This window comes from Etheostoma cragini, chromosome 6, assembly GCF_013103735.1.
Source record: "Etheostoma cragini isolate CJK2018 chromosome 6, CSU_Ecrag_1.0, whole genome shotgun sequence".
Taxonomy (NCBI): Eukaryota; Metazoa; Chordata; class Actinopteri; order Perciformes; family Percidae; genus Etheostoma; species Etheostoma cragini.
This window is the reverse complement of record NC_048412.1, coordinates 19,921,123-19,934,003: the sequence shown is the minus strand read 5'-3', so window position 1 is coordinate 19,934,003 and position 12,881 is coordinate 19,921,123. Positions and strand designations below refer to the sequence as shown.

The following is a 12,881-nucleotide window of genomic DNA, read 5'->3' as shown; positions in this document are numbered from 1 at the left end:
TTAATTGAAAATATGTGCCGTTCACTAACCAAGTAAAAAGAGCCTAAATATCCTTTTGACTTCTCAGTTTTCTTTCACGTTGGGTGTTACAGATGCTTGAGGCATTTGATCTCAGTTTAGATTAGTGAGAGAAAGCGTTGAAAACTTAATCATTTAAGATCATATAATAAGACCCTGTAAGATAAGTTTTACTTGAGACTGAAAAGATTTGGCATTTAAATGTTGTTTTTTAGAGTCTAGAGGGTTGTTGACATTCTCCATGATTCAATAAACCAGTTTTTACATGTTTCCTGTTATCAAGAAGCCCATTGTGAAAGGTGCTGGTTGAGCAAGCTTCATGCTTCTTTATAACTGGCAGTTGATGAATATGCCCGTCTATAATTTCAGACATCAACACCATCCTTTATAAAGAACCACAACAGCATCTCATTATGTTACTGGGACTGAACTTGGTGCACAGACCGGATTTCTTTCCCTGACTTACTGTCTTTGACTGGCTCAACTTCAAAATGGGATTGAAGATGTTTCTGCTGTTGTTTTTTGTACTGCTTATATTTACTGATCACAGCCAAGGTATTGTATACTTGATCAGAATGTAATGAGTTTTCAAAAGTAAGTTTACATCATGTAACGGTGTATTTCATTCTGTGATTTCTTTCTTCAAAGCTGTTCCAAAGACAAAGAGAAAATCCTTGATGGTCAGCACTGATAGTATGTGAGATTTATGTTTACATTTTATTGCTTCATTAATAACTATTGCGTTTTTGTAATTGCATAACTTTATTGAATCTAATAAATATTATGAATCAAATTTTTTTATTACGTTTGGTATAAATTGTGTTGTAGCCTCTGCTGTTGGAGAACCACTGACAACTGCAAATCCAACAAACATCCCAAGACAGCGCAACAGGCCGTGTCCCTGTAAAGGTAAAAGCAGCACTAACATACCTTATCAGTTTATACAAGTAAGTGGAGCCTCAGTATTAGCGGAGTGCATTTTATCCTAACCCATTTTTATCTTTTGTCCTTGTGTATTTGGGTCACCCAGTTGAGGGAAATGCACGCTGCCTTTGTCAGCTGTCTGGCAGTCGCAATGGCAAACTTAAAAAATGTGAGTTACATACAATATAGTTTTTGAGATTTATAAAACAACAAAGTCAAACAACTGGTTGTAAGTGAGATTAGTCTTGTAATTAGTATTATTTCCATAGCTTTAACCTAAATGTGATGAGACAATGAAGGACTCTTAAAAGTTTTAATTCAATATTTTATGACATGTATATAGTGCCACCTCAATTTGTTTACCTCGATTGTTATATTATGCTATTTAAATTTCTATATTGTTGTTATTTTATATTTCATCATTTAAATTTTTATATATTTTTTTATATTTTACAATTTAAATTTTCTATTTCTGTTTGTCTGTGATTTAAGCTGTCATATGGAGAACTGCAGAACTGTGTTTTGTTGTTGAAAACAAAGGCAATAAAGATCTTTTCTGTTCTATTTGAATAGATTTTTGACAGTGAACTGACTGTTTTCTTCTTCTCTTTCCATCTATTTCTTTATTCGTCTGAATTTATTCAAACCACAAGGGGCACAACTATGCCAGAGGAAAGAAAACAAGCATCTGAATCGGTGCAGCGGGTTTTCCAAACCAAAGAAGGTTGAAAAAATCAACAAGTTTGCTGCCAGTGTCCCTATGTGAACACGCCAAAGCACTAAATATCCTTATATTATATTATGTAGTAATGTTTAAGCAATGATGCCTGTCATACATACAGGACCAGTCAAAAGTTTGGAGACGCTTTCCCACTCAAGTGAATGAGAAAGCGTTTTCCAACTTTTCAGTGCTACTAGATTTCTTTACAAACAAGTTGTACATTTTGTAAATAGCCAAGTGCTTATGAGAATTTTACATTTACACACTTTTGCATGACTTTAACCTTCTGAATCAGCACAAACATTGTACAACATTGTATCCTAAATAAAATCCTCACAAAATTAATTGAGTTGATTATTTATTGATTAAGAAATAGATTACATTTTTAATATGTGTAAAACATATGTGTTAACATGTAAAAAGCTTCTAGGTGTTCAGAGTGAAGAATTGCAGTTTGTACCAAAGAGTATGAAGGTGTTTTAGTGGAACACAATTGTTAGCTTATGCAGTAATTCATTGTATTAAACTACCTGAATGGCAGTGACAACAACAACAACAACCAGTATTACAGTATTACAATCACATAACTACTTTTACTTGCTAATAATGAACAGGCAATTACAGGCAATGCTAATGATAATAAGATAATTTACCATTTCATTGTTAGTGTCAATGTTACTATTGTGAATTGTATGTTGATTAAAATATATCTGACAAAAGGAAATATCTAACAACAAACTGTAACTTCAATCAAAGTCTGTCACATTTCAAATTCTTATTTTCCTTTAGAACAAAACCCACAAAAACTGATACCATGGCATCAAATTATTTCCCATATTTTCCCATTAATTCACAGTAAGACTGTTAAGACTGTAAAGAAAGCAAGGGGCCTTTCAGTCTTATTGTTGTATGAGTTCAGAGGACTTAGCTGAACAGCACAGGCACAGAGAAAGCAAACAGACCCATCAACATCAGACCGCCTTGGGATGGGAAATGGCAAGCCGAGGAGTGATCTAAAAAGGCGAAGAGGGACAGAAATAATGAAAAATTAAGTCCATTCTATATTTAATAACGTGACATATCTTTAATTGTATGGCACCTATTCTACTTCAACCACTAGCTAAATGATTTAGGTGGATGTGATCATTTTATATATACATATTTTTTTTTTTACTATTCCACGCTATAAAGTCAACAATTATTTTAGTATATATAATATATAATATTGGATCATGCTTCATTCATATTTAGCTTGTAAGCTCCTGAAACAGCCCAAAATTACTTTTAAAGTAAGGCTCACTCACCAACGACAGTAAAGTTTTTGGTTTGGGACATTGTGATGTTGGTCACAGGGTTCGTTGCGTTACACGTGTAGTTTCCTTCAGTCTCTTTCTTTGCAGTGAAAGTGAAAACAGAGCCAGTACTGAGAACCCTTGAGTTATTGTTAAAAAACCACTGGAAGTTGGAATGTGGCCGGGAATAAGCAGAGCAATTGAAGGACACTATTCGGTTAACTTCAGCTGAAATTGGACCAGAGATCTCCACACTCAGAGGGCCAACTGCAAACACACAGATATTATTGATGAGAATTATGTACAGAAACATTAGGAATGTTATGTTGTTTTGGCACAATTGTTTTTTAAAGTCTAAATCCCGATTTGTTCTGGGCATCAAAGAAGAAAGTAGACTACATTATTTCAGCAAATACTTAATACTATGTTTTTAAATTTAAAACTGTCAGTTACAGTAAAATAAGTCATTCTTTAGTGTTACTCACAGTTCACAATGAGCATGTAAGGAGCGCTGGTCATGTTCCAACCAGCATAAATAGCCATACACTGGTAGAGCCCAGTATCATTTTGTCTTATTTGGTTAAAGGTGACTGTCTTCTTATCCATTGAGAAAACAGTTCTGTTGTCTTCATGCAGTGGCTCACCATTTTTCATCCAGTAAATAACCCCAGCAGGTCCACTCACATTGCACTTTAGATAATAAGAATTACCTGCTATGGCAGCAGTCATCGGGGTTTCTATGTGCACATATTTTAAAGGATCTGAAAACAAAGCAAAAATTCACATTACCTGTTTATACATGGCAACAACACTTTTAAAGAAACATAAACATAGACATTCAAGTCTCACCAAAAACAGTGAGCATCGTGTAGGCGGTGCTGTTTTTCCCGGTGATGTTGTTGAAGGCCATGCAGGTGTACGTTCCACTCATTTCTTTGGTAAGAAGAGGTGTGACATACTGTGACGTATTGGCCACTAGAGAATCATTGAAGAACCATTGGTAGGAGGCGGTAGGGTTTGATGATGCGTAGCAGCTGAATGTGGCATTTTCTCCTGCCTTCGCCATATTTGGCCCCATTATAGTTGGCATTTGCGGTCCATCTAAACACAGACATAACCTTAAATTATCTTCATTGAAAGCATATTCACATGATTGCCAAGACACTGGTACAATGCAGAACTGTGCATGAAAACAGCATTATTTAAGTTTTGAAGGTTGAATTCCTCTTTGGTTTTTGTCGAATCCCATTTCTTTCTATTTCTTTGAATGACTGAAAATGTCCACCCCGTCAAAACGTGATAGGGATTAAATACATGGTGAGTACTCACATAAAACCTCCAGCGTAAAGTTTTGGCTTGATGAGCTGCTGAGTGGGTTGGAAGCTTTACACTGATAATTTCCATTGTCAGAGATCATGACAGGATCAAAGGTGAGGGTGGCTCGGTCCATTGAGAAGTTTCTTGTGTTTCCAGCAAACAGTTGGGACCCACCATACATCCAGATAATGGAATCCACATCTCCAGATGCCTCACAGGTTAAAGTGAAAGTGTGGTTCAGGATTGGCTGAGCGCCAACAATTTTTATTGACGCCCAACTTACTGGAGCTTTGGAGATTAAAAGAATGGCCACATTTACAGTAAGCAGAGCAACTCATAAATATGTATGATACAATGACTGACTGGTTTTGTGATTTCCATTTTTGTGACAAAATTGACACATCAGGAAATATTTTTTACTTTATTTGATGAGGACATCAGTACCACTCTTACTGTATATCTGCCCATTGGGTATAAAGCTAAAGCCAGAAGTAGTTAAGCTTAGCGTAAAGCTTGGAAACAGGAGAAAACATCTAGCCTGGCTTTGTCCAAAAGGGAGAAAATCTGCTTGATTGCATTTCTGCAAAACATGCAAAAAGTATGCAAGTACGTATGTGGATGTTGTTTCCTTTGGATAACGCCAGGCCAGCTGTTACACCCACTTCCATTCTAAACTAAGCTAACTGTCTCCTGGTTGCAGCTTCATGTTTACAGATAGAGCAGTATCAATCATGTAACTCTCTGCAAAAAAGCGAATGAGCATATCTATCAAAATGTCAGCGTATTCTTATTTAGTAAGTTACCCAAAACAGTGAGCATCGTGTAGGCGGTGCTGTTTTTCCCGGTGATGTTGTTGAAGGCCATGCAGGTGTACGTTCCACTCATTTTTTTGGTAAGAAGAGGTGTGACATACTGTGACGTGTTGGCCACTAGAGAATCATTGAAGAACCATTGGTAGGAGGCGGTAGGGTTTGATGATGCGTAGCAGCTGAATGTGGCATTGACTCCAGCCTTCGCCATATTTGGCGCCATGATAGTTGGCGTCTGCGGTCCATCTGAACACAGACATCACCTTAAATTATCTTCATTAAAAGCATATTCACATGATTTTCAAGACATTGGTACTATGCATGAAAACGGCATTGTTTAAGTTTTGAAAATGGAATTCCTCTTTGGTTTTTGTCGAATCCCATTTCTTTCTAATTCTTTGAATGACTGAAAAAGTCCACTCCGTCAAAACGTGATAGGGATTAAATACATGGTGAGTACTCACATAAAACCTCCAGCGTAAAGTTTTGGCTTGATGAGCTGCTGAGTGGGTTGGAAGCTTTACACTGATAATTTCCATTGTCAGAGATCATGACAGGATCAAAGGTGAGGGTGGCTCGGTCCATTGAGAAGTTTCTTGTGTTTCCAGCAAACAGTTGGGACCCACCATACATCCAGATAATGGAATCCACATCTCCAGATGCCTCACAGGTTAAAGTGAAAGTGTGGTTCAGGATTGGCTGAGCGCCAACAATTTTTATTGACGCCCAAGTTACTGGAGCTTTGGAGATTAAAAGAATGGCCACATTTACAGTAAGCAGAGCAACTCATAAATATGTATGATACAATGACTGACTGGTTTTGTGATTTCCATTTTTGTGACTAAATTGACACTTCAGGAAAAATTTGTTACTTTATTTAATGAGAACATGAATACCACTCTTACTGTACATCTGGCCATTAGGTATTAAGCTATAGCCAGAAGTTGTTAAGATTAGCATAAAGCCTGGAAACAGGAGAAAACAGCTAGCCTGGCTCTGTCCAAGAGGGAGAATTTCTGCTTGATTGCATTTCTGCAAAACATGCAAAAAGTATGCAAGTACGTATGTGGATGTTGTTTCCTTTGGATAAAGCCAGGCCAGCTGTTTCACCCACTTCCATTCTAAACTAAGCTAACTGTCTCCTGGTTGCAGCTTCATGTTTACAAATAGAGCAGTATCAATCATGTAACTCTCTGCAAAAAAGCAAATGAGCATATCTATCAAAATGTCAACGTATTCTTATTTAGTAAGTTACCCAAAACAGTGAGCATCGTGTAGGCGGTGCTGTTTTTCCCAGTGATGTTGTTGAAGGCCATGCAGGTGTACATTCCACTCATTTTTTTGGTAAGAAGAGGTGTGACATACTGTGACGTGTTGGCCACTAGAGAATCATTGAAGAACCATTGGTAGGAGGCGGTAGGGTTTGATGATGCGTAGCAGCTGAATGTGGCATTGTCTCCTGCCTTCGCCATATTTGGCCCCATTATAGTTGGCGTCTGCGGTCCATCTAAACACAGACATCACCTTAAATTATCTTCATCAAAAGCATATTCACATGATTTTCAAGACACCGGTACTATGCATGAAAACAGCATTATTTAAGTTTTGAAGGTTGAATTCCTCTTTGTTTTTTGTCAAATCCCATTTCTTTCTAATTCTTTGAATGACTGAAAAAGTCCACTGCGTCAAAACGTGATAAGGATTAAATACATGGTGAGTACTCACATAAAACCTCCAGCGTAAAGTTTTGGCTTGATGAGCTGCTGAGTGGGTTGGAAGCTTTACACTGATAATTTCCATTGTCAGAGATCATGACAGGATCAAAGGTGAGGGTGGCTCGGTCCATTGAGAAGTTTCTTGTGTTTCCAGCAAACAGTTGGGACCCACCATACATCCAGATAATGGAATCCACATCTCCAGATGCCTCACAGGTTAAAGTGAAAGTGTGGTTCTGGATCGGCTGACCACCAACAATTTTTATTATCGCCCAAGTTACTGGAGCTTTGGAGATTAAAAGAATGGCCACATTTACAGTAAGCAGAGCAACTTAAAAGTATGTATGATAAAATGACTGTCTGGTTTTGGGATTTCCATTTTTGTGACTAAATTGACACATCAGGAAATGTTATTTCCTTTTTTTAATGAGAACATCAATACCACTCTTACTGTATGTTTGCCCATTGGGTATAAAGCTATAGCCAGAAGTAGTTAAGCTTAGCGTAAAGCTTGGAAACAGGAGAAAACAGCTAGCCTGGCTCTGTCCAAAAGGGAGAAAATCTGCTTCATTGCATTTCTCCAAAACATGCAAAAACGTATGTGGATGTTGTTTCCTTTGGATAACGCCAGGCCAGCTGTGTCACCCACTTCCATTCTAAACTAAGCTAACTGTCTCTTGGTTGCAGCTTCATGTTTACAGATAGAGCGGTATCAATAATGTAACTCTCTGCAAAAAACCAAATGAGCATATCTATCAAAATGTCAACGTATTCTTATTTAGTAAGTTACCCAAAACAGTGAGCATCGTGTAGGCGGTGCTGTTTTTCCCGGTGATGTTGTTGAAGGCCATGCAGGTGTACGTTCCACTCATTTCTTCGGTAAGAAGAGGTGTGACATACTGTGAGGTATTGGCCACTAGAGAATCATTGAAGAACCATTGGTAGGTGGCCGTAGGGTTTGATGATGCGTTGCAGGTGAATGTGGCATTGTCTCCTGTCTTTGCCATATTTGGCCCCATTACAGTTGGCATTTGAGGTCCATCTAAACACAGGTAAATAACCTCAAATCACCTTCACTGTAAATATGAATTCAATGCAGAACTGTGCAGGAATGGAGAAGTCTACTGTTATATAACCTGACACTGGCAATCTGATTTTGAAATAAGTTCAGTAGATGTATTGTTATTGATCTCCTAAATATGGAAAGTGGACACATTCACTAATGTCTCATCTAATTCCACCTTGGTTGAGTTTTTATAGATTTTTTTTTCTTTTTTGTTAGGTGTGGTCCATCTAAACACATGGACATGACTTCAAATCACTTTAATTTTAAACATGCATACGCAGAACAGTGCAGGAATGGAAAAGTTTACACTTTACTTGAAGGTGGCCACATAAGATCTCCAGAAGAGTGACATGACACTGTCATGAACACATGACACTGTCATGACATAGTCATGACCCTAACCCTAAACCTAACCATAACTTGTCATGACAACACAGAATGGCACATGCCAAAAAAAAGCGTTAGGTCACAAACGTTTATGACTTGTTTACAATGTTTATGACATTTTCATGACAGTGTCATGTCACTCTTATTTAGCTACTTAAAGTGTAACTGAAGTTTCCTTCACAGCAACTTGACACCAACACTATAGTTCATTTCATTTGATAATTTGTGATTAATCTAATAAGGGAAGTCAAACTGCATTTGTTCTCAATAAATCTGAGGTGATAGCTTATGTGGCTGAGAGGATGAGAAGCAATTCAACAGTTGAGAATTTCCAGTGTTCCTGTCAGGGCCATGGACATCCCGTCACTGATTTCAATGGGCCGTATTTTAACATGGCCCAATGTAATATATATATATAGCCCATTTACAGTATATATATATATATATATATATATATATATATATATATATATATAAAAAAAATGTATTATCCTGTATATGGGCTATATATACTGTATATTTTCTTAATACTTACAGTTCACTTTAACCATGTAGGGGCTGCTGGTCATGTTGCTCACAGAATTAAAAGCCTGACACTGATAATTCCCATTATCTGATAGTTGGACTGATAAGATGATCAGTGTCATGTTCTCAATTATTGTTGTATTGTCAGTAGTAATAGGTTGACCATTTCTCCACCATTGATAACTGGCAACAACTCCAGTTGCTTCACAATGCAGAGTTAATCTCTCATGAAGTATTACTGGTCCACCTGTGTTATTCACCACTACTGCTCCTATTGGCTCTGTAGAAGAAGAACGGGAAAAAAGAAGAGAATTGTGAAATTTAAATTCACACACATGTGGGTAGAGTGAATTTGACTGAAGATTTTAAGAATTTTTTTCAAATGTTTGGGAATATGCTTATCAACTTTTTTGCCGAGAGTTAGATAAGTAGATTGTTGCCACTCTTACAATTGTCAATTAAATTTATAGCTACCGCCAGCAGTTGGTTAGCTCAGCTTAGCATAAAGTCTGGAAATGGTAAGACACAGCTAGCCTGGCTCACCTAGAAGCTGTCAAATCAGCACACCAGCACCTGCAAAGCCCACTTATCACTACATTGTATCTCATTTGTTTATTAAATACAAATAGTGAAGGGAGAAATACATCTTAGCTGGTTGCCTGACAACATCATATTGACAACAAGATGTTAGGAAGTCATAACTAGCTGTGAAACCATAATTTGTTTTTTTACATTTTGGCATTTGCATGGATTAAGATATCAAGCTATATCGATCCTCTAATATAACTCTAGGCAAATAAGCAGATACCCCCAAATGTCAAACTCTTTCTTTAAAATCATTTAAATGTATTTGCTGAGAGAAACAAAATCAAATAAGTAGGAAAATTGCCAACCGTACCTAAAATACTGATCATTGCACTTTTGCTGCTGGACCGGAGCGTGACTGTGTTGTAAAATAAGCATTGGTAATTTCCTGAGTTGCTTGTTTGAACCTTCTGCAGTTGAAGCTGTGGGCCAGACTGATTTAGATACATCCCATCGACCATCCACTGGATCTTCGCTGGAGGAAGGGAGTCAGCTGAGCACAGCAGTGTGATATTGGATCCTGTTATGTAGGTGGATCTCATGGGCATGATCATCATTGTTGTGTTACTTGGACCATCTGATGAAGCAACAAGAGGGAAATTTTTTGAGGGTTCAAGTTTTTTATACATCGGCCTATTTATTAAATTTATATATATATATATATATATATATATATACATACACACACACACACACACATATGTGTACTGTGCATATAGTGAAAACTCACAGCTGATGTTCAGAAGTACAGGGAGACTGACTTCTTGGCTCACACCATTGGATGCATTGCACCTGAACGGCCCCTGATCATAGCGGGTTACACTGACTATGGTGAGAGTGGCGCCTCCATTGCTGAGCTGTACCATGCTACCGGTTGCAACCACAGAGCTGCCGTTTAACCAAACAAAAGACAGGGACGAGCCGTTGAGAACAGAGCACATGAGAACTGCTGTGTCATTGAACTCCACCAAGTTGGTTGCATTTGCCCTCACAGACACATTTGAAATAGGCACTGCAGAAAGAAAGAAATGTCAATGTCAAATTTATTTATTTAGCACTTTTAAACAATTTCGGTTGACAAAGGTGCTGAAGAAGACAGAAATGAAATAAAAAATGACAATCATATGGTCAGAATTTGTGAAAATGTGGAATTGCAGTGGGCAAGCACTGTTTTGTCCTCCCACAATAGGAGTCAGAGTCAGAAACATGACTCATATGACTTGAACTGAAATCTGAATCACTGCAACATTTGTATAAGCCTTACTAGTGGCGGAGCTCAAAAGATGGCAATATTGGACCGATGGTCAACAGGTCCACCACTTCAGCCCAGATTGATGGAATGCCAATAAACTTGGCACATATATTGATGTCTACCTAAGGATACATAGTAATCACTTTGATCCCTTAACATTTCAGAAGGCCGTGTTGTGGACAATTTGTAATTTGTCCAATATGTTGATCTATGGCTAAATATCTTCAGATATAATGCGATTTCCATCATCCCTAGCTGTACTTTAAGTGCTGAATATATAAATGATGATAATTTATAATTTAATAAGGAACACTGACATTAGCATTTTGTTCAAGTACATCATCAAAAAGCTGTTAGAATCTACTTGACTTGGATCAGGTGACTAAATTTGGACTAAGAACTTTGTGTGACAGTTATTGCACCAGCTCCATGAAAATATTTTTATCATTGCTTTTAGCCCAAACTACCTATTTATCTAATAAAAAGATTGACTCTAAAGACCTAAGACAAATCTAGAATTAGAAAAAAGCGTAATCAATCAGCTGTTGCCAAAGGCAAGCTGATGGTACTAGCAATAGACTGCCCACACTGCTCTACTGTATGCTTTTGTCTTGTATATCAAAACTTGGCAAAACTAGAAGAAGACTTTGGAACATGCTAATGCTCCCTGGTCACTGTTGTTTTTTTTAGTTTGTTTTTTCATGTTTGTCAAGTACAATATAGGAAAGGTTTCTCATTTGTATGCATGTGTATGTATAGACTGATGTGAGTAAATGAGAGATTGAGTTAACATTAAAGGAACACGCCAACTTATTGGGACTTATAAATATAACAAGGTCACATGAGACACAGCCATATTCTAACCGTGTACTAACTGGGAACTATATTCTCAGAAAGGCAAAGCAGTGATACTTCTACTACTTGGGCGGAGTGATTTACTCGAAGCACCTGAGAAGCCCGGTCACGGAGCAGAGAGTTCGCCTGGAGTTTGCTCAGAGTTGGAGTAATAGAGTCAACAATTACTAGATACTAAAAGCATAGTTTACAATCAAGGGTGTTTGCTGCGACAATTAACAGGGAAGACCAGGTAAAACCATGAAGTTTCATAGAATTCCAGCCAAAAACCAATATCCATTTCTCCATAAGTTCCCGGTTGGTATGCAGTTAGAATATGGCTGTGTCTCGTGTGACCTTGTTATTTGTACACGCTGTGACTATATAAATCACAACATGTAAATAGGAACATGTTGGTGTTATTTTGTCACATATTGGGAGCAGTAGCTAGTTGGAACCAATTACCTCCAGGATCTTTGCTAGGCTAAGCTAATGCTTAGTCAGACAGGGTTGCATCCCGCACAGAGATGAGAAGGGTATATATTGACCTGTCTAACTCTGGGGGTTACGGTGAATAAGCTAAAGTACCAAAGAGTTGGCGTGTTCCTTTAAAAGTGATCCTTACCTTGGACTGACAGTGACAACTGAGCACGAAAAGAATTTATTCCCTGTAATGTGTACACTCCAGAGTCCTCCAGCTGTAGTGACATTATAGTCAATGATGAAGTGGTTAAATTGAAAGTAACTCTTTTAATCCAATTGTCATTTGTGATTTGACCTCCCGGGTATATCATCACAATAATTTCATTGTTAAACAGCCATGCCCCTGAGGTAACAGGGTTCTTGCTGGAAAGTGTGACATTGTTTCCCACTGGTAACGGGTTCTCAGAGGCATAAATCTGAAAACTTGCACCTGGAAACAGAAAGCAAGGAACAGGCAACATTTAGTTACCTTTAAATGTAGTTATCTTCTACACACAAATATTTCTAAAATATTGGTCAAAGCTCTTACAAAATAAGTAGCATGTTGAAACCAATTTTATCATTAAGATCTATAAACTGGCTGCCATTGTCTGAACAGAATTAATAGATTAATTAATCAGTTAAAGTGGAAATTATTCAGTCTCACCTGCTGTGAAGGTTGTCGCGACCAGGAGCAGGACAAACACCACTGGAGACTCCATATTGTGCCTCAGTTTTTTATTGGTTGGAGTCTTTCCGACAGCTAAACTTGAGTCTGGCTGTGATAAATTCCAATCTGGCAGTATTGTATGGTCACAGCTGCCTTTTGATCAGCAAATATTTGTTCTACCTAATTTAAGCCTTCTATTCTCATGATGTAAATGCCTACCCCTCACAGTCCTGGCCACACCTGGTTTTGCCCTGGTCCACACCAAGGAGTGTCCATTTACTGTAAACCCAGGCTGTTCTGCAAC

General features: G+C 37.8%; 1 protein-coding gene and 2 long non-coding RNA genes across 3 annotated transcripts in view; 1 reads left to right on the top strand and 2 right to left on the bottom strand.

The window, feature by feature from the left end:
* Window positions 1-2,012: 2,012 nt before the first annotated feature.
* Window positions 2,013-3,236, bottom strand: LOC117945651. The gene is made up of 2 exons (XR_004656851.1): window positions 2,968-3,236; window positions 2,013-2,676 (listed from the first exon to the last, which is right to left on the bottom strand). It is a non-coding gene; the product is annotated as an uncharacterized LOC117945651 (long non-coding RNA).
* LOC117945653 overlaps window positions 2,140-12,881 on the top strand; it is a 20,270-nt gene continuing 9,528 nt past the window's right edge. Inside the window, exon 1 of the long non-coding RNA XR_004656853.1 lies at window positions 2,140-2,225. This is a non-coding gene — a long non-coding RNA (uncharacterized LOC117945653). The remainder of the gene's footprint in view (window positions 2,226-12,881) is intronic.
* On the bottom strand, window positions 3,401-12,845 carry ceacam1 (CEA cell adhesion molecule 1). The gene is made up of 13 exons (XM_034873207.1): window positions 12,575-12,845; window positions 12,071-12,358; window positions 10,090-10,371; window positions 9,673-9,936; window positions 8,785-9,054; window positions 7,587-7,838; window positions 6,807-7,082; window positions 6,337-6,588; window positions 5,546-5,821; window positions 5,076-5,327; window positions 4,285-4,560; window positions 3,805-4,056; window positions 3,401-3,716 (listed from the first exon to the last, which is right to left on the bottom strand). The coding sequence occupies exons 1-13, from the start codon at window positions 12,627-12,629 to the stop codon at window positions 3,433-3,435; spliced, it is 3,279 nt and encodes a 1,092-aa protein (XP_034729098.1). The 5' UTR covers window positions 12,630-12,845; the 3' UTR covers window positions 3,401-3,432.